Genomic DNA, 20,940 nt, shown 5'->3' with positions numbered 1-20,940 from the left:
TACCTCACAAAAAGGATTATTGGCCTCAAACAAATGCCCTACACTGACCGCCTCAAAAAACTCCAGCTTTACTCCATAGCATATCGCATACTCCGAGGTGATCTCTGCCTAACATATAAAGCTATGTCAAACCCAGAGCTGTTGGACATGCTACACCCAAAGAAATCGCAATCCCTCCGAGCTACATGCTCTAGGGACCTAAACCTTGTCACCACAATAAACAGGACATGCTGGAGGGATAGATTCCTGTCCCAGAGACTTCCTATACTCTGGAACAAGCTACCCATCTGTGTCAAGCAAAGTTCTTCATTAGCACTCTTCAAGAAAAAAGTTTGATGAGTGGACGGGAAATAGGAAATACACCCCAGGGAACTCTTCTGTGTCTCTGCTGGAGAGTGGCACAGGAAAATAACTTTCTTGGGTGGTGTAAGCTATGGAACCTTGCTGGCTAGGCTTACATAGGCCCTTGGGCCGATAGCCTAGTACCTACCTATGAACCTATGAACCTATGGATATTTTGAAGTTGTTTACATGCTGGAGATTGGAATGCATGTGCTAGTGTAAGTAGATTATGGTTAGAAAAAGACTTAGGTAAGGGGATAAATGTATGTTTTGAGATAGCCAGATGTTAATGCCAAAATGTTCAGATATTTTTCAAGTTTTGGCATTAGGAGAAGGAAAGTGTGTGTCTGTATTTGTGGACTGGGATTAGAGTAAGAGCTAAGCAAGTGGATAGATGTAATGGTGTGCATGCAAGCATGTGTGTGTGTGTGTGTGTGTGTGTGTGTGTGTGTGTGTGTGTGTGTGTGTGTGTGTGTGTGCATGTGTGTGTATCTATATACATAGATGGAGAGATGCACATACATAATGGGTATATGGGAATCATGCAATATTTTGCTTGGGGCTGTTTTAAAATTAGATTTGGCAAATATGTGGTTATGTTCCACTAGCTTCTTGTTTTATCAAATTCTGTCCTTGTGAAAGAGCAAGATTACAGAATGGGCGTTCAGGTGTTCCTTCTTACTCCTACTCTTGTATGACCTCTGGATTATTAAATTTAAGGGTGCAGAACTATGTTTTTATTCATAATATAAAAAAAATTCCTTTTTTGTATTACTTTCCTTTGCTGAGTAGTTAAGGAGTTTTCCCTGCCCCCCCCCCCAAATTGGAATTGCTTTTGACAAAAGTTTCATCATCGATAAATCAAAAATGAATATCTCTCTCTCTCTATATATATATATGTATATATTTATTTTATATATATCTATATATATATATCTATATATATATATATATATATATATATATATATATATATATATATATATATATATATATATATATATATATATATAAATATATATATATATATATATATATATATATATATATATAATAAATATATACATATATATATATATATATATATATATATATATATGTATATATATATATATATATATATACATATATATGCCACAGTGGTGCAGCGATAGCGTTGTCGCCTCACAGCAAGAGTTTTTCCCATTCGATTCTCGGCTGGAGTGCCTTCTGTGTGGAGTCTGCATGTTCTCCCTGCGGTTGGGTGACATTCGAAAGATGTGCGTGAATGGTCATGCCTTCGTTGATGGTTGGGCGTCGGGCTGGCACCTCTGCATCCGTAAAAATCTACTGCCAATCATTAGCGGACTGGAGTTCCGCTGTGGCGAGCTTTAACCGGGAAAAGCTGAAAGAAGAAGAAAGACAACAACATATATATATATATATATATATATATATATATATATATATATATATATATATATATATATATATAGGGTCTATATTAGGAAAGTGAAAAGACGTTTACGCGAATATGTAAACGTCGAATCATATAGTGTGAAGTGGACTTAGATCGAACGTCAAAAACCACGAAAATGGAAATATCGAATTTCCATGGTTGGCCCGTCTGTGGATTAGCTGCATAAGGTAAGTGTTGGATAGTTACAGAGTTTAGGATAGGGTCCGGGTTAAGGTAAGTGCTTAGATAAATAATGTATGTTAGATTTAGTGTAGGGTTAGAGTTAGGGTTTTGTTAAATGTATGTATGTAGGTTATTTATTTTGTTTGTGTATATTTTCGTAGGGGAAGTGTGCGGTAGTTACGGAACTTAGGGTTAGGGAGGAGTTAAGGATAGTGCATAGATAGTATTGTATGTGGGGTTTAGTAGTGTTTGAGATAGGGTTTTGTTAAATGTATGTATGTGGATTATTATTTTTTTTTTTTCGCTGTTTAGTGCATTCGGGATTTTCGCAGTTCGCAGTATAGGAGTCGATGTTTTGGTATTCGTGCATAGGGTTTTTCACTTTCATAATATAGACTGATATATATATATATATATATATATATATATATATATATATATATATATATATATATATATGTATATATATCTTGTTCAAATGACTGAAGTTTCAAAACTTCGAACATCATTGAATATCATATAGCCGAGGACCATATAATCGAAGTTTTGAAACTCGGAACGTTCTGAATGGAGATCACTGTACAGCACTGAACGGGAAATTTACCATGTTCCTCGCTGTAGTGTGATCTCAGAATTGGTGTATTTAATTAGCAGGGGTGTGGGGGGAGCAGTTGGGCTTGCACCTCTGCAAAAACTTAAAAGAAAACTTTTTTTTTTTTTTTTAATTTGATATTCATGCTTTCAAAACTTTGATCATCTGGTCCTCAGCCATATGGTGTTCAAAGTTTTGAAACTTCAATCATCTGAAGTAGATATATAAGATATATATATATATATATATATATATATATATATATATATATATAAACCCATATGAGACTTAAAAAGGAAAGAATGCAAAATGAAAAAAACAAGCTGAAATACTACTAAGGAGAGAATCCTGTAACATGGAGTCATTCTTTTGAAGCCCTATATCAGTAAACCCAATCACAAAATCAGAGCAGTGCTAAGGCTGGGGTTAGCCCACATGAATAAGGTGCAGTGGACTTCACTCACCTGTACCACCTCATTCATGTGTGCTAAAAGGTTGAAATCTGTTTTGTTGAAAAACTGTAGGAGTTATAGTTAATATTGAAAGTGTGAATTAGATTCTTATCCCCTTTCTCCAAAGTAGTTGAAAAAATTCTTGTAGGAAGAACTCCTATTCTCCACACAAAACACCTTCAGTCCTTTTCATAGCACAAACACTGTACCTTAGCCTTTATAGATACTGTCAGTAAAGCTAGATATAATAGCAAACTAGTGTCCTCCTTATTTCTAGACTTGTTTAAAGCCATCAACACAATTTGGCACAGCAAACTTCTACTTCAAATGTCTTCATTAGGTCTATCTCAGCCAACACTTCTGTGGTTCAAAAGCTGCCTATCAAATTAGTACTGGAGTCACTAAAATGGTACTCCACCATCTCTCCATACCTCCCAGTCACCACTGGTGCACCACAAGGCTCTATCCTTGGTCGCCACCTCTTTACCATTCTTTAGCATTCCCACCAACACTCTCCACACATCCTCAAAGCAGGCCTCCCTAATATAATACACGGATGACACCACACTCATATGTACATCTGACAAACTGACATATCTTCATTCAGTTATGTAGGAATCTTGATGAGCCACTGAAACATGGCTTTCTAACTCACAAGAAAGAAACAAACTACTTCTTTTTTCCCAAATCCTACTCGCATGCAAAAAGATTTTAAAACTTCTTTCTTAATCATACAACCATTGAAGTAACTTCTCATAGCAAATTATTATGGATGGCAGTGGATAACCTTAAATTTGACTTTCATATGCAAAATTGCATAAAAGAAACACCTCACCAAAAATTAGAGATGCATTACAGAGCCAAAAACCTTCTCACCAACACAACTAAATTACACTTGCCACTACTTACCTCCTCCTTTCACTACTTTTTGGGCCTTTCATCCTTACTAACCTCCAGGCATTATAAAAATCAAAACTTGAACAATGCAATAAGGTGGCTAAAATTGCAGCAAATATCCCTTTCACAACCCACCACTGTATAGCATTAAAAAGCCTAAATTAGAATCACCTCTTCAACTAACATATGCACAGCTTCTTAGCACCTATAAAATTATCCAGCATCCATCTGCTTGTCCATCACTAAATACCATTTTACACAACTATGTTCCTAGTTGGCCATTACAATCTATTGACCAAAACATCATCTCTATCCACTATCAAATCCTGTAAGTATGGTCTCTACTTATGTTGCTAAGGTCTGGAACTCCTTGCCTGTATCCTTCAGGCCAGTACTTCTCCCCTCCAGTCCTGCAAAAGCATTCTGAAAGCCTTCCTAACCAAAAATCTGACTCTGTTCTGCTTAACCCCAGGATAAACTATATGTCTAAATATGAACAAGTACTTATTCATACCTCACATCTCCTCACACTCCGTTCTTCAATGACTTCCTTACTTCAATCAGTTTCTCTCCCCTGACTTGGTTTTATTGTGGTTGACAAGTAACTGAGAGTTTTAAGTCAAGACTCAATGGCAATAAAAGGGTATTGGGTGATCTGTTGAAACTTAGTTAGTGAATGGGCAATTCAGATAAATCTTGAATCATATGATACATTACGCAGTGGGCATGTCGGTGGTGGTGCAAAGTTCATTTGTGAAATTGTTAAATAAAACATTTACTTTAATGAGAGTATATTTCCAATCTCTAGAATGAAGCTTTGAATATATTAAAAAGCAGGAGTTAGAACTTTTCTGTGACTTCTTCTTGAGTATGTTAGATTTTAAAATGATATAATAATTTGATTATTTGCCCATCTATGTATACTTTAAAGGATTTCCTCAAACTAGCTAATTCAAATTATATCCTTGAAATAAATGTTCTTAAATGTTTTATGTGATACATATTGCTCTGGTCGTACAGCAGTTAGCGTTGTCACCTCACAGCAACAGGTTCTCCCGTTCGATTCTTAGCTGGAGCATCTTCTGTGTGGAGTCTGCATGTCCTCCCCCCAGTCAAGTGATGTTAAAGATATGCAGGTAGGTGCAAGCGTGAATGGGTGTGCCTTCTTTGAAGGTTGGATGCTGGGCTGGCAACTGGGCACCATAAAAATCCACTGCCAGTCCTTAGCGGATGGAAGTTCCAGTGTGGCGACCCCTAACCGGGAAAAGTCGAAAGACTTTTATATCTGTGAAGCAAAATAACAATCTTTTGTTTATATAACATGAGATGATCAATGACGTGTGAAATTGACAATTAACTAAACCCTGTTTAAAAGATTGGGAATGTAACATGAAATAAATCCAAGGGGAAAAAGCTACTGGCTCCAAACAGGTAATGGTGTTAATTTATTGCATATCTGTTAGATGTAAACTTCATAAATTAATCATATTATGTCTGTGTTTCTAAACATATCTAATTGTTGGTATTTCATAACTTAGCATTTGATTCACAACAGATAAATACAAGTAATTAAAATAGTTCTAAGTTAATGAAAGTATAGGACTAATGAAATGAAGGATTACCTGAATTAGTGGTGAACACTATATATTCCCATTTAATTTCTGGTTGTATGATTATCTCTGAAATGGCAACATGCTGATGTAAAACAGTACTCTCAAATAGTTTGAATGTACATATATTTTTCTTCATATTTCATATAGTTGATTTTCACTTGATTCTCCATTACATTGACCTTACTTGTGTGATATGTGTAGAATCAAATCAAAATGTATCATTTCTGTGTGTTTGTTTGAATATGTGTCAGTATGTGCATATACATGAGTATGTGCAGATGTTTGAATGCACGTGTGCCTCTGATTGTACGTGGTTTTGTGTGTGTGTGTGTGTGTGTGTGTGTGTGTGTGTGTGTATGTGTGTGTGTGTGTGTGTGTGTGTGTGTGTGTGTGTGTGTGTGTGTGTGTGTGTGTGTGAGATTTGGATACCGGTGCATTGCTGACTGTTTGAGATCACTAACTGTGAAGTAAAGAGTTTTTCCTTGTTATCCACTATTGTCCAATCTCAGAATTTGTATATTTAATTTGTAGAGGATGTTGGGGATGCAACTTTTTTGTTTTTGTTTTTTCAATGCGTTTACAACATTTCTGTGAAATCAATGTAGTGTGTTCAGTATAGACCCTTTTTTCATTTTTTGTTTATGGTTGAGGAGTTTGCCATCAATCTTTTTAAAATTTTACTTAAAACTGTTCTCTTACAGTGGCATTTTTAAATATTGATCTTTTACAATCCTGTGCATTTTCTCTTAAAGTTGAATTCTTCACAGTACAAATTTTAATGTATTGTATTTTACATTATTAGATTAAGTAACATGTATGAGTATTGTTTATGTGTTGTTTTATACAGTAATATAGAACTGCATAGTATTGTATTTAATTCTGATTGCATTATGCTTATGTCATTTTGTAGCACAGTGATATATAATCAATATATGTTCATTCGTTGTGTTACTAAAATGTACACAGTTATTAGCAGCCTACAATAATTCTGTAATTATAGCCTTTTTTGAAATTTTGTTAATTAAATGTTGATGGATTATCCTTGCTAATTCCTTCTCTGTTATTCTTTTCATGTAACCTGAAGTAAAACATTTGGGTTGATGAATAATTAGCTTGATATCTCTCCTAAAAAAAGTCCTTCATATTATCTTGCCTTTGACATTCTTGTAAGTTCTTGTGCTTTAAGCTTATAGAATGATCATTCAGGTAAGGAAAACAAAGCCTGAACCGCAGTCTTTTTAAATAGGATGAAAAGTAATATCAAACAAAGAAGTTAAAATGAGTTCTGCATTATAGTACAACATTAATCGTCTGGTTATTCACAACATTAATTGTTTTAACTTTTAAACTAGTAAAGAATTAATTTACTTTCTTGCCCCTTTTTCATTAAGAAGTGATTTTGCCACCTGTAATAAAAGTCTTATTAAGTTAAACAATGACTACTAATGCATCTTTTTGGCACAGCAAGCTACAACAACTGAAAGTCCACATCCCTTTATTTTTTTGCTTGTGAATTATTTGTTTATTTTGTGTCACAACTGTTCTCTGGTTGCATGACATATCTGGTTGATTTTTCCAAAGTATATGCAAGAAAAGTTAGTAAAACCTGGGTTTGTACCATGAAATGTTAGTCAAATGAACAGATGGGCAAATATGACAAAGTAGGCTAGCCACAGCATTCAGATATGTTATACTTCAGATGCTTACTCTTGGGTATGGTAAGCTAAGATTTGCAATAGACCATATTGATTTTCCTCCCAGAAGGTTTAACCATACCATGAAAGGCATTGCAGCATTTTGAACTGTAGTGACTAATGGAAACCAAACTCTGACATTGTTTTTATAGACATTCTTTAAAAGCCTTTTTCACAGTTCTGCCTTTGAAATTAAATGAAGAAAACAATCACCTGGATGCTTAATGTTATGTTATGGGTCCAAAAGTACATTGTAGAAAAAAGAAAGCCTGAAAACACAGAATTACTCCATTATTGTGGTAGTCCCCACAGGGCCATTGTTTGATATAAAAACATATAAAACTAACCAGTTATTTAAAAATAGATAGATAGATAGATAGATAGATAGATAGATAGATAGATAGATAGATAGGTAGGTAGACTGAGTGATAGATATTTCCATTCAGTTTCTTGACAGAGTTTCCAAGAATGTGGAATGAAAAACATTTACTGAGATATGAAGTCTGCTGCTGTGTTTAAAGCATAAAGACACCCCTGGCTAGCAAGCTGATATCACCAGTCGCATGCATGATCTAGCTATAGGCCAGTATGTCCTAAGTAGCCCTTCTATTGAAGATTAAACTAATGAGAACAGCAGTGTATGAGTCTGGATATGATAATTAGGAGTGTGTACACCTCGTGTTACAATCAGAAAATGCTTGACTACATCCTCTTTACATTTTTATTCAGTACCCTCCTATACCAGCATTTTTGGCAGAGAGAGCAGAGTGATCAGTGAACATGTCCAGCCCCATTATCACCACCATAATAGCAGTACTTTTTCCCCAAAGGTACCCAGCTTCCCATTAGAAAGTTCTGTAGCCCTCTGCTAATTCTTTTAAGTCCCTGTAGTCCATACATTCCATTTAACATTTTAAAATGTAATCAAGCCTGCATGCAGGTGCCTACTTTTCCATTTTAAGAATGTCTGCCCAGTGGCTCTTCAGCATGAGCCCCTTTGTCAGCTCCTCTGAATAAATGAGAAATGTGGTATCCTGTGCATTTAAAGAAAAGATTATCTGTCACATCCCATGATGCCTAATTAGGAACTGGCCTCATTCAGTACCTCATAGTGATTGTCTGTATAGATATAATGTGTCTGGGTTCTAATTGTTCATAGGTAATGAACTCATACTTAGCTGAACATGCTTTTTTAGCCAATGTTTGCTAAGTTATATGATGTGTGCACCATTCATGTTCTTTATTTTGTGAGCTGCAGACATTAAATTTCTGAAGAATTTCTGCAAAAGGACAAACACATCCTGGCAACACAGCGATAACTTAGCATATTATCAGGTTGGCAGCATACGTTTATATGAGCTGCATCCATCTAGTTTAAACCTTACATTAGAAAGGACTGATGGTAGCTGTATCTCAGTACATACTGTAAATCTGCACACAGAACCACAAATGAATATTAAAGAAAGGATGGGAGAGCACACAGTTAAAAATGACATGTTGCCATCTGAGTAATACACAGGTGCAACTCTGCCAGTCTAGATATACATAAAACCTCTATGGTTCTGTGGGTATGACAGAGTGGAAGTAAATAATGTAGATTGGGTTATAAAGGATTTCTTAAAATTAATATTTATCATCATGACATCTGTACTGTTAGCTTTATGTGAAGAAAATAAGTTATCACCAAAGATATTATCAAACTATTGTGCTAAATAGTAGATTTTTAAAGAAAGCAGGAATGTTTCACGCTAGGCCTAAGTTAATTACGATTACATGATGTTATTTTGGGCAATATCTGCTCCTGCACTTTATTCAACACTTGACAGACACATCTCAGCTTCTTTTCTCCTGCACCTCAGCTTTTGGACCTCTGTGTCTGTCACAACATTGTCATTGAGGGACAAGAGTTTATTGACAGCTGTTGTGATTTTTTTTTTAACTCAGACATCACAGCTGAAGTCAGCAATCATAATTCTGGAGTGATGGATTAGGTGAAGCAGCAAGTCTGAATGTGTCCAACATCAGACTGCAACTGGTTCCACAAAATCCTACCTCACAGGAGAACTGCCTTTGCCACCCCAACCCCCCCCCCCCCAAAAAAAAAAAACAATTCTGGAGGGAAAACAGTCAAAATGAATTACTTAAAATATGTATTTCGCTGGTGTGCATATGTTGGCACCTCTGTCTACAAATTTGAAAAGGAAATGGATAGCAGTCTGCTTTGGGATACAGGGTAATGCATGGGCTAGTGTGTTGTATAACTTGAACATGCTGTGATGCAGTCTTGTATAGACGAATGTGCTTAGCATGAGTTTTTCTTTTATCTTTTGTATTCTATCCTATTAAATATTTTTATCTTTCAGGTCCAGTGAAGTCTTGGTTTTCTTTGTTACAAGTCACCTGCTTGTGTTTTTGATTAGTAGTGTTTTGTTTCTAAGAGGTTGCTGCTTTTTTGGTTTAATAATTTGAACATAAACATTTGCCAGCTGCATTGTTACATTTTCTGCTTCCCATTATTATGAATGATAAACTGTTTAGGTTCACTGTAAACAAAGGACTTGGTGTCATGCAGTTAGGAAACCTTACAATCACTGCCTCAGAGTCACATCTGTCCTGCTGGCATGCATTTGTCATTACATATGATAGACATTTAGAGACAAGAAAGTTTTGTTCAGGAACTGGATCTTTGGCTGAGCAAATTGTTCTGGGTTTTCTTTTGTCATTTTGAATTAGAAGCCACTGATCCCGTGGCTTGTTCTGTCACACAAAATTATGTTCACAAATGCACAGTCGGAATGTCACAGTTACAAATTTTGCTACATAAAATTATTCATTTCTTATCCATATACAGGCTAGCATGGTGACTGACTTTATAGTGTTTACGCATGATGTCCTGGCTACTTACATATTGACATTCTTTGGTGTATTGTCATTGTGTTTTCCTTTGCTGTAAGGTAGAGCCCTCTGTCATCATTCACAGATGTATGTTTATCCTGCTAACTACTGTAAGTGGTTTGCCAGCTGTTACAACACCTCTATAAAACATCTTGATCTGCTGCTAAAGCATGCTTTTCATTTAGTTTATTTTGTGTTTTTGCATTTTGAAACTTCATGTTGTATTTCCTGCTAAATTTGTTTGAACTGTTTCAGTTAACTCTTGGGGCTCTTTGCCTGTCTTGGGTCTACTTAGTCACCAAATCTGTTGCTAAATTACAGAAATCATATTAAGATTTCAAATAAAATAAATTATGTGGGGAGTTTTCTGGGATATTGCAGGACTATTTCTTTAAAGGATCAGAGCAGTATCTCTGCTTTAGGAGATGTGCATGAAATAACAAAAAAAAACATTAAACATACATTAAGTATCAATGTGTCAGAATGCCCCATCAGAGTCCCATAAGGGGATTTCCAGAAAGTCCGATTGTAAATATTGTCTACCTTTGCTCAACTGCAAGAATCAGTAAAAAGGAGCAGGTAGAAATTAAAATCCTTTTTATGACTGACCTATACATATTTCCAAGTTTATGAGCACTTATAGAGGGGGCAGTCACATTCATTTGTGGTAGGTGAGGAAAAAAGACCCCAGAGAAGGATTGTGAGCAGTAAGTTTGCTGGCATGTGCTTTCTGCTTAAAAGCCAGTCATAGCAAAATGTGTTTGAATTTATTTTGTTGAGTGCATTATAAAATATGGCTGAGAAGTTACTGTAATAAAAGCCTTCAGAGATTTGTGCACTGACATATGACAAACAATGGAAAAAGCTTAGGTAGTTCTCAGACAGGCTTGACTATCAATACTGCACTGATTTAACTGATACTTTTACCATGTCACACAACAGCCACAGATAGTGCCTAGTTATTCTTTCCAGAAGCTGCAAATGACATTCTTTGTGTTTTCTTGTGTCTTGCTTTTAGGGGCAGTAGCTAGCACTGAAGTAAAGCAAAAACTCCAAGAGTTCCTGCTAAACAAATCAGCCACAAAAGATTGCAGCAGTAATGGAAGGAGTCATTCCATGAGCCGCCACCCCAAGCTCTGGTACATGTATGTATTAAGCACTCAGTCCTTGCATTTATTCTGAGGCTTGTAATCTTCTGCTTGCTTTCTCAATGCCATGTCTTCCATATTGTTTTCAGCTCTTTATTTCAGTAGTGGTGATCATTTCGCTTAAGTATTAAACTAATGCTTTTTGCTCAAGGAGCTGAAGGAGCACAAAATGTCATCATGCAAAACTCAGATTGTGGCTGCTGGTTTGACAGTTCTTGGTATATAGTGCATTTTAAAAACTGATGTTCAAATACAATATTTCTAGGAGTGCCTTTTGGGAATCACCATTTCTCAAGTTATGATTTCCAGCCCTTACAGAAAGGACTGTAGAACTGTTGTCCTGGGAGAAGAGCAAAACAATCATTTCTTTCTTCTGAATTCTTTCATTCATAATACTGGTAAGGAAGGGATGCTAGGAAGTTCTAGAATACATGCTGCTGATGTTGCCATGTTTGGCACATTGTTAGTATCCTCGTAAGATTCTCATGAATATCAGACTCCATGCTCTGTGGGGTTGTCCCCAGTTAAACTACTTCCAGTAGACAAAACACACTTTTTGCCATTATGAAATATAGGGAACAGAACACCATTTGTTTTCCATGACACATTCTAACAGTTCAACATGATTTTCAAAAAATGCAGTATGGTAGTCTGAAAAATAAATAAAAACTTAACTGGCTCTCCAGTTGGAAATGTAATCATTGGCAAGCATATAGTAATTTTAAAGGTTAGAAACTGGAGTTCATTAAAATGGCCTTTCCCTAAGCTGGGAATATTCCTTTTTCTGCTAAACATTTTGCCCTTTTCTCAGATATGTGTTGTACTCGGCCTACCCTACATTTCCTAATCGTGTTTTTCACTGCCATTTCACAGTGGTACTCTGTACAGCATACTTGGGTATTATATAATAGTCATAGAACAAACCACCAAAAATGAAATACAGATGCTGCTGTGGGAAAGTTTTTCTGCTCAGTCATTCAGATTACTAAATTTTTTATTACCTTTTATAGTTACCTTGGCAATAAAGAACTACCAATAGCTAAAGCTACACTGGCAAACAAAGAATGAAAGATGAAATTGTCCTCTAAAGCAGTAGTGAAAATCATAAATCAGAACTGCGAGAACAACACATGCAGAGGTGGAATGAGGTTTAAAAGAAGGCAGGAACTGAATGAGTTATGCAATGGTTGATTGACAATGACTGGATACATTATAAGTGATTTATAATGTTTGCAACTACAGTTGTATCAACATAGTTTGTAATGTATAATTTTTACAACTGAAATTGTATCAGTATGGTTTGTTTTCATTTATATAAGATTGCCTATGTCATACGTGATAACTTAATAAACATGCTTCTTGCTTAAAAAATTGTTTTAACGTTATTTTATTTTTTCTTCCTTGTCCCTGTTGACTATCAGGCTTTGACAATGGACTGGACTTCCGTCACTCCATGGGTGACAACCAGTTGCATAAGCCATCGTGCTGCCTGTCAATGGGATTTTATGTATGATGTACTGAAAGCAAATTCCATTATGCTGCAAAATCTCTGAGAGCAGTAATATTCATTTATTCTTTCACACATTCTTAGGTTTCATGCTGAATTGAGCTCAGGGTCAAAACAGAGATGTAACTTATCCTAAAACACAATGGACACAAATCACAGAAAAAACTTACCCTTAACAGAGTGCATATCCATTGAGTGAACACATGTATATATATTTGCACATGAAACATATAACTACATAGAGTATAGAGGACCAGCAGTTCACCTCTTATGGATATAGGAGGAAACCTGAGCACCTGGCAAAACTATCTCCAACATATGGGGGGGTGTACAAACTCTACACTGATGACAACCTAACTAAGAAGTAAGGTCTGTAATGCAGGAATACTAACTGGTGTGCCATTTGCACAATGTCATGCAACATGCAACTGAAAATTAACAAATGAACACACACTCAGTTTTGTTTGAAGAATCATGCATAGTTGTAACCACTTTGCTAACGTCTGGAATGTTTCTACTCTCTCTTTTCACAAGGCCTCCTAATCCAAACAGTTAATCATGTGCTCATTTGCTAAAAAGCCATTAGTACAAGTATGTGTTGTAAACAGAATAGCAAGAAAGGTAAATCTCCAATTATTTCCCTGAAAAGGTACGCGGTTGTAATTAAGTAAGTTTAGTGTGTTGCTTGTTCAGAGTACTCTTCTCTTCACCATGTTTTTTAACGTGACATATTTCTTCGTTTTACAATTACACCACTGCACAGTGCTTTCCAGATAGCTCCATGCTAATTTGAATTTAAGGATATCTCTTCTATCATAGTTCACAAAATCTGTAATTTAAACTAAATTGAAATCAAAAGAACAGAAGCATTGCCATGAGGGTTATAGAACCTTTCTATGCTTTAATGCATTTTATAAAAGTCAAACAAAATCCTTCAATTAAATGATTTCAGAGACACGAGAAGACAATTCAGATCAGGAAATGTGGAATTATAAAAGGTATTTGATGTGTTTTTAGTGGTAGATGCAAAGTTAAATGGAATTATACAATTACCCCCCCCCCCATTAATATTCCAAAACGTGCACGCTGATTGGTCTGCGTGCATGTTGTAAATCAGACTTATACTAATGGGAAAAGGTCCGGTCGCCTGGACTTTTTCCATTAGTATAAGTCTTTTTTTACACACTGTCTCACTATGTTAAAGGAGTTTAACATAGCGAGACAGCTTTAAAAAAAGCAACGGAGAATCTCTGTTGCTTTTTTTAAAGCTGTCTCGCTATGTTAAACTCCTTTAATATAGTGAGACAGCTTTAAAAAAGTAACGGAGAGTCTCCATTGCTTTTTTTAAAGCTGTCTCGCTATGTTAAACTCCTTTAACATAGCAAGTCAGTTTGTAAAAAGCAGTGGAGATCTTGCTTTCTCCATTGCTTCCGCCCACAGCTCTGATGTACTGCATAAGCATACGCATGCGCAGTACATCAGAACTGCCGCAGAATACCAGACAGCTGCGGAAGGGCAGCAAGGAGGCATTATACAATGCCATTATTTAAGAAAAGTAATTATTTTTTTTCTTAAATAATGTCATTGTATAATAGCAATAACCCACTTCTAGGTGTGGGTAATGCTGGATTTAACTGCAGACCAACCAAACTCCTCGCAAGTTAGGTATGCCCGGCCAAACTAAGACTTAAAACAACGGCAACGGCCAGCATATGCAGCATAAAGTATTTTATTAAATAAATAAAAAGATGTCAAAACGGCATATAAATGCCAAACAGCCTATAACTTCAAACCGGTTTCGGCTCTATATAGCCTTCTTCAATGAAAAAGCAAAAAGACATCTGTGAACATTCCTTACAATTTATAATTACCATCAACCAATAGCATTTTGGTATAATTCAACCACAAGCTGGTTAGAAAATTAAAGACATGGCAAGTAATAACCATTTAGACCTAACAAAAACTAAACTAGTATGTAATGAAGCCCTATATATATGCAAACAATATACACCAGAAAATAATATATGTATACATAATATCTAAGCATAAATATATATTCATAAGAATACCTCAAGTATATATAAATAAAAAAATGAAGTTATGTATGCATATAGTTATAACAATAGTAAATTCATCAAATTAGTTTAAATGTTAACAACCAAATAACGCAATAATTTGTATAAGAATATTATCAGAAAATTAATAAATAAAGCATCATATATAGTCTATAAAAATTAAATATTACTCCTATATATAATATACATAGATATATGTATCACAATATCAAACACTAACCATGATAATAATAAATATACATATGTATATCCAGTAGACTGTATAACTAATAATAGATGCACAGATACCTAGGCATAAGAAAATTTTTTTTTCGGTTCGCCATAACATAACCATACCTTATTATGAACCACTACATATTTCTATAGCCATTGGTATGCATTCAAAATCAAAATTGAGTTTTACAACTAGCAAATATAACTAGTTGTATATAGTTGTCATACAAATATTATGCCACATACATACATAAGATTTTAATCTACAAATGATCATTCAGCCCTGGGGGAAATAGGGCACCAAGATGGATAATCCAATATTTTTCTTTATTATTAAGTATGGTATGCCACCCTTGTTGATTATTTCGATCCCCCATTATTCTATCAATGACTGTAAACATAAATTTAGCATTCTGATGTTTAACTATATGATAGGGCATTGGTTTCCTTTTTGTTTTTAATGTCACTTCTATGTTCCCCCATCCTGATTCTGAGTGATGTCTGTCCGATGTAAAAAGCTGAACATTGACATTTTGCCAGGTAAATAATCCAGGTACTACTACAGTTACCAAACACCCTAATGTCATAAACTCTGCTAGTATTCATACTGGTAAACTGTTTAAGTTTGGCCACTTGGATACAAGATGTGCAATGGACGCATGGAAATGTACCAACAAGAGTATCCCCAGATATTGTCAACTGTTTATAGGTAGCCCCACCACTTTCCTTGTGCTTGTAATAAGAGAACATAGCTTTTAGATTTTTACCCCTTCTATAAGAGAATTGACATTTAGGGCCCAAGATGTTTCTAAGATGATCATTAGCTAATAATATATTCCAATTCGAATCACGAATGTTTCTAATAACATTATGTTTTTTGCCATAAGTAGTAACAAATCTGACTGTAGATTCAGTCCCTGATTGATGATGCTTCTTGTATTCTAATAGTTGGCTTCTATCCTGGATATCTGACATTCTACTAGCTGATAAAATGTCCAAATAATGATAACCTCTATCCAAAAATCTCTTTTGTAAGACCTCCTTTGCTGATTCAAAATCATTCTTGGATGAACAAATACGTTTTATTCTCAGAAATTGTGATTTTGGTATGTTGCGGACGGTGTGGCGTGGATGCATACTAGATGCATGTAATAGGGTATAGTATTGCAGATATTTCCTATATATTTTGGTACTCAATGTATGGTCATTATTCCTATACACCGTAACATCAAGAAAATTAATAGTGTTAACATCATACGTAACAGTGAAAACAATGCCCCATATGTTACTATTTAAATATTCAACAAATTCCTGCAAATATGTTAAATCTGCACGCCACAACATCCAACAATCATCGAGGTATCTACACCAGATATCCATTTCATCCAAGTATATATTATGCATAGGGTTGTATATCATGCATTCTTCAAGGTATGCCATAAATAGATCTGCATAGATGGGGGCAAAAGATGCCCCCATGGCTGTACCTTGAAGTTGCCAATAACATTCTCCTTGGAAATAGAAAACATTCTTGTTCAGCACATGTTCAGCCATACAAACAAGCAATGTGTTAAATCCTGGTGAATATAAATGGGTATATTCCAACCAATAGTCCAGGGCCTGTAAACCTGCCCAGTGGGGTATGCTGGTATATAAAGACCTCACATCAAGCATGCACATTAACCAATGTGGTTCCAGTTGTGTGTCATTTATAATTTGTAGGAACTGTGTAGTGTCCTGTAACCTGGCTCTGACCTTAGTTAACAAGGGCTTAAGGTGTTGTGTTAAAAACATAGATAAAGGTTCCGTAAGGGAACCTATGCCTGATACTATTGTTCTCCCTGGAGGTTTGGATACTGATTTATGAATTTTAGGAAGCAAATATAAGATTTGTTTTTGAGGGTCATGTACCATTAAATGTCACACTGTGCTAGCTGTAATAATGCTTTCATCCTCTGCTAATTTTAAAAAAAGTGTCAATTTCTTTTTTAAAATTAAGAGTCAGGTCAATAGATATTTTCATATAGCATGTAACATCTGATAACTGTTCTAAGCCTTTCTGAATATAATAATTCATATTTAAAACCACAACCGCCCCTCCTTTGTCAGCCGGTAATATTGCTATGTTCTTATTATTACACAATTCCTCTAGGGCCTTTTTCTCCGATGGGGAGATATTATCTCCCTCAATATGTGACTCTAGATATGGAAAGTGCAACTCCCTTAATACTGATTGTTGAAAGATTAAAACATTTTTATTTATGGGAGGTTGGAATTGTGATTTCAAAAACTTAAAGTCGGTAGATCTTTGAGAACTCACTACAGTATCATCTGAAAAAAATATTTTTAGGTTAAGATTTCAACAAAATTAATAACATCCGACACAATGTTATATTCATTATTAAAAAAGCTTGGTACAAAACCAAGGCCTTTATTGAGCAGATGAATTTGTTCAGTGGTTAGATTTTCATCCGACAAATTTAACACATTGTGATATTCTTGCTCTGTTATCTTAACAGTGCTGTTATCAAGCCCTCAACAGAATCTATTCCGCTTTCCACATTTGTGCTTGTGGCCACCCCGCCACCTTTTTCCCATTCTAAAGGGAGAATTGAATTTGATTTCTTACGCACTGGTGACTCCTGGGGCAAAGCACCTTCACTATCAGTGTAGGAGGATTCTTCTCCCGATGTACTAGTCAGAAATCTATCATTATTTTTCAGAATAGACCTAGGTCTCTTTCTGGTTCTGCCCCTAGTTTTCTGTTGACTTATGTCCATAAATCGGACAGATCTCTTGGTTTCAAAAGGACACCCTTTGTTATAATCAGCAATGTCCCTATTAAACTTTTTGATTTTTCTATCTTTTATTTGTTTCTCAAAGTTAGCCAAGTCTTTGGACAATTTAGTGATTAGACCTTCGTATATTGATAACGACTCATATTTTATGCATTCTTCGCAAATAAGCTTAAACTCAGATAAGTTAGAATCTATCATTCTTTCATAATAGGAAGAAAGAATATTGACAAACATCATGGAAGTTTCCTGTAAAGCTTTATTCCATTCCGTGGTTAGTGTCTAGTATTAGTGTTAGTGTTAGTGTTAGTATTAGTGTCTAGTATTAGTGTTAGTGTTAGTGTTAGTGTGTGAGAAGGTGGCCACAATTCAAAATGTGATTATTTTCTCTGTAAAGAATCTTTAAAGTGGCATTTTGTTTGCCATTTATGGACATGCACATATGAGTATGATTTATTCTCTACAGGTCACCTTTTCCAAAGTAAGATGCTGGTTTCACTGCTTTGCCAGTTACAGTGGTTTGCATTTAACCATGCCTCACACTTTGACACTTGGATCCTACAAATACCACCAAGGCCTCTGTTCATATAACATGCTCAAAAAAATGATAATTTATCAGGATGTCAAGGATATTACACATAGACACTCTTAATATCTAAAGTGCATTCTTGTGACCAGACAACAAAAGCACTATTTGTGGAATATAACATATATGGACATAAGCTGCAACTCATATTCTTATTATGAGGATGGGTGACAGATAGCTTTACAGTGAAGTTTAACTACTCAGTGATATAAATAAAAGTGAAATGGGGAAACTGACACAATTCTTTAGAATTAGGTGCTACAGAAACTATCAACCAGCTTGAATTAATTTGAAAAAGAAAATAATTGTACTTTTGCTGACTGAGCTGATTTTCTTGCTAACAGTATTGATAAGTGAGTCTCCAAAATTATATTGAATCCAAATAACCATCATTACCAGGGTAACAATGCAGGTAGATGGCATGTTTTCTAAAAACTGAAATGCATGCTTATTTGAAGACTGGTTTTACTAAGCTACCTGCACTAATGAGAACAGAAGGTATTACCAGATGAAAATTATCATATGGAAGTGAACCTGGCAATTTCCATAACCATTTTAAAGGTGTATTGCCTGCTTTACTGAGCAGAGCTACACTGCTAATATACATCTTTCCTTCTATTTCAGGGCTGCCCATCACACTTCACTGGACCAGACTTCGCCACCACTGAGTAAAACCTCACCATCTTATAAGTATGCTTTACAAGGGACACAGGATACAAAAGATGACTTTCCATTGCGCAAAACAGGTAAGTTCCTTCAACGTCTTTGCAGTTATATGTGTCTATGCTGCAAAACAAATAATTATTTTGTAGGTTTACTATTTTCGTCTAGTACACCCATGTGTGTGTGTGTGTGTGTGTGTTTGTGCAGCACATCTATGTTTCTGTATTGTGTATATACACACACACATATATATATATATATATATATATATATATATATATATATATATATGTATATATATATATACGTGTGTGTATATATATATATATATATATATATATATATATATATATATATATAGATATGCGTGTGTGTGTGTGTGGTTGTGCAGCACATCTATGTTTCTGTATTGTGTATACACACACACACACACACACACACACACACACACACACACACACACATATATATATATATAGATATACGCGCGTGTGTGTCTGTGTGCACATATATAATCTCTCTCTCTCTCAATCCATGCATCCGTCCATCCATCTTCAGCCCCTTTTGCCATTTTTGCAGATGGGGTCAGGGTGTCACTTCAACAGTGACAATCATCAAGAGCAAAGGTATTTCTCTCTCTCTCTCTATCTCTCTCTCTCTCGCTCTGTATATGTATATACCACCATATATGCACCACCTTACTCATGTGCTAACCTTAACCCTATCCCTAACCCCAACCCTGCATTTTATCTTCCAAAAAACACTTTCCTTAACAGTGCCACTACGCTAGACAAAAAGACGCACATACTTTACATAACACACACACACACACTCACACATGCACACACACACACACACACACACACACACACACACACACACACACACACATATACACATACACACACGAACACTAATACTAACCTGTTACCTAGTTCTTACTCTAACTCTAACCTACAGACACTCATATTAACATATAAATATATATATATATATGTAATGTGTGCGTTTGCACTACATTTCAGCATAATAATATGACAGAAATGAAAGTTGTAATAAAGCCTACTATTAGTCTGTGTGTTTAATTTTATCAAAAAATCAGCAAAATGTGACTTTTTTTCCAACAAAAACTGTACAGGAGTGCAAATTTGAAAGCTGCAACATCAGACAGTCATATCACTTGAAAAAAATATAATAATTTCAGGTTTCAGCATGCAATTAAGTCTAAAAATTTAATTTTTACACTTTCTATCTTTTGTTGCTGAAACTGGAAAGCTGGAAATTAACCCTTAGATATAATTTGTTTCTTTGCTGAGAAATTAAATTCAGCTGTTTAAAAACATTTAAATTATATACATAGCAACCATTTGTGATGTCAGTCACTGAAAATATGGAATGAACACAGAAATCCTCACTTACAACATATTGTAGTAATTCAGTAGTAAAAGAAAAATTAACAGGTTGCAAGATCACATTTGAATAAATGGCATCCATTTTACTTTATTGTCCAATGTGGTATGCAGTCTTTTTAACCCCCAATGTTTCTTTATATTAAGATTTATTTGTTTGTATCCATTTAAATTTGTACAGTGAGGCTGAAAATGCACACATGTGTACACAGGAGAACACTAATGAACTCAAAAGAACCAAAACTAGAACAAAACATACTCCATACAGCTATGCAATGTAATTTATGAATGTTGCAAGAAAGAAAATATATTTTTTTTATCATTCAGGAAAGAGAGGGACTGTGTGGCATTGACGATGAAGAGTAAACAAAAGGGAAGTGAACTAAGAATTGTTCACTTGACAACTTCAAAACAAGGCTGCAATTTGCTATACACACA

At 35.2% G+C, this 20,940-nt stretch overlaps 1 protein-coding gene across 3 annotated transcripts in view; it reads left to right on the top strand.

Moving 5' to 3' along the window:
- LOC122798067 (histone deacetylase 9-like) overlaps window positions 1-20,940 on the top strand; it is a 2,531,134-nt gene that overhangs the window by 2,277,447 nt on the left and 232,747 nt on the right. For all 3 annotated transcript variants that reach the window (XM_044066719.1, XM_044066720.1, XM_044066721.1), the window contains 2 exons: window positions 11,125-11,251; window positions 19,055-19,176. In XM_044066719.1, the coding sequence (XP_043922654.1) occupies window positions 11,125-11,251; window positions 19,055-19,176 (249 nt within the window). The remainder of the gene's footprint in view (window positions 1-11,124; window positions 11,252-19,054; window positions 19,177-20,940) is intronic.

Source organism: Protopterus annectens, chromosome 3.part1, assembly GCF_019279795.1.
Source record: "Protopterus annectens isolate FY-2018-M chromosome 3.part1, PAN1.0, whole genome shotgun sequence".
Taxonomy (NCBI): Eukaryota; Metazoa; Chordata; order Ceratodontiformes; family Protopteridae; genus Protopterus; species Protopterus annectens.
Note: the sequence above shows the minus strand (reverse complement) of the source record. Positions and strands in the feature narration are given on the sequence as shown.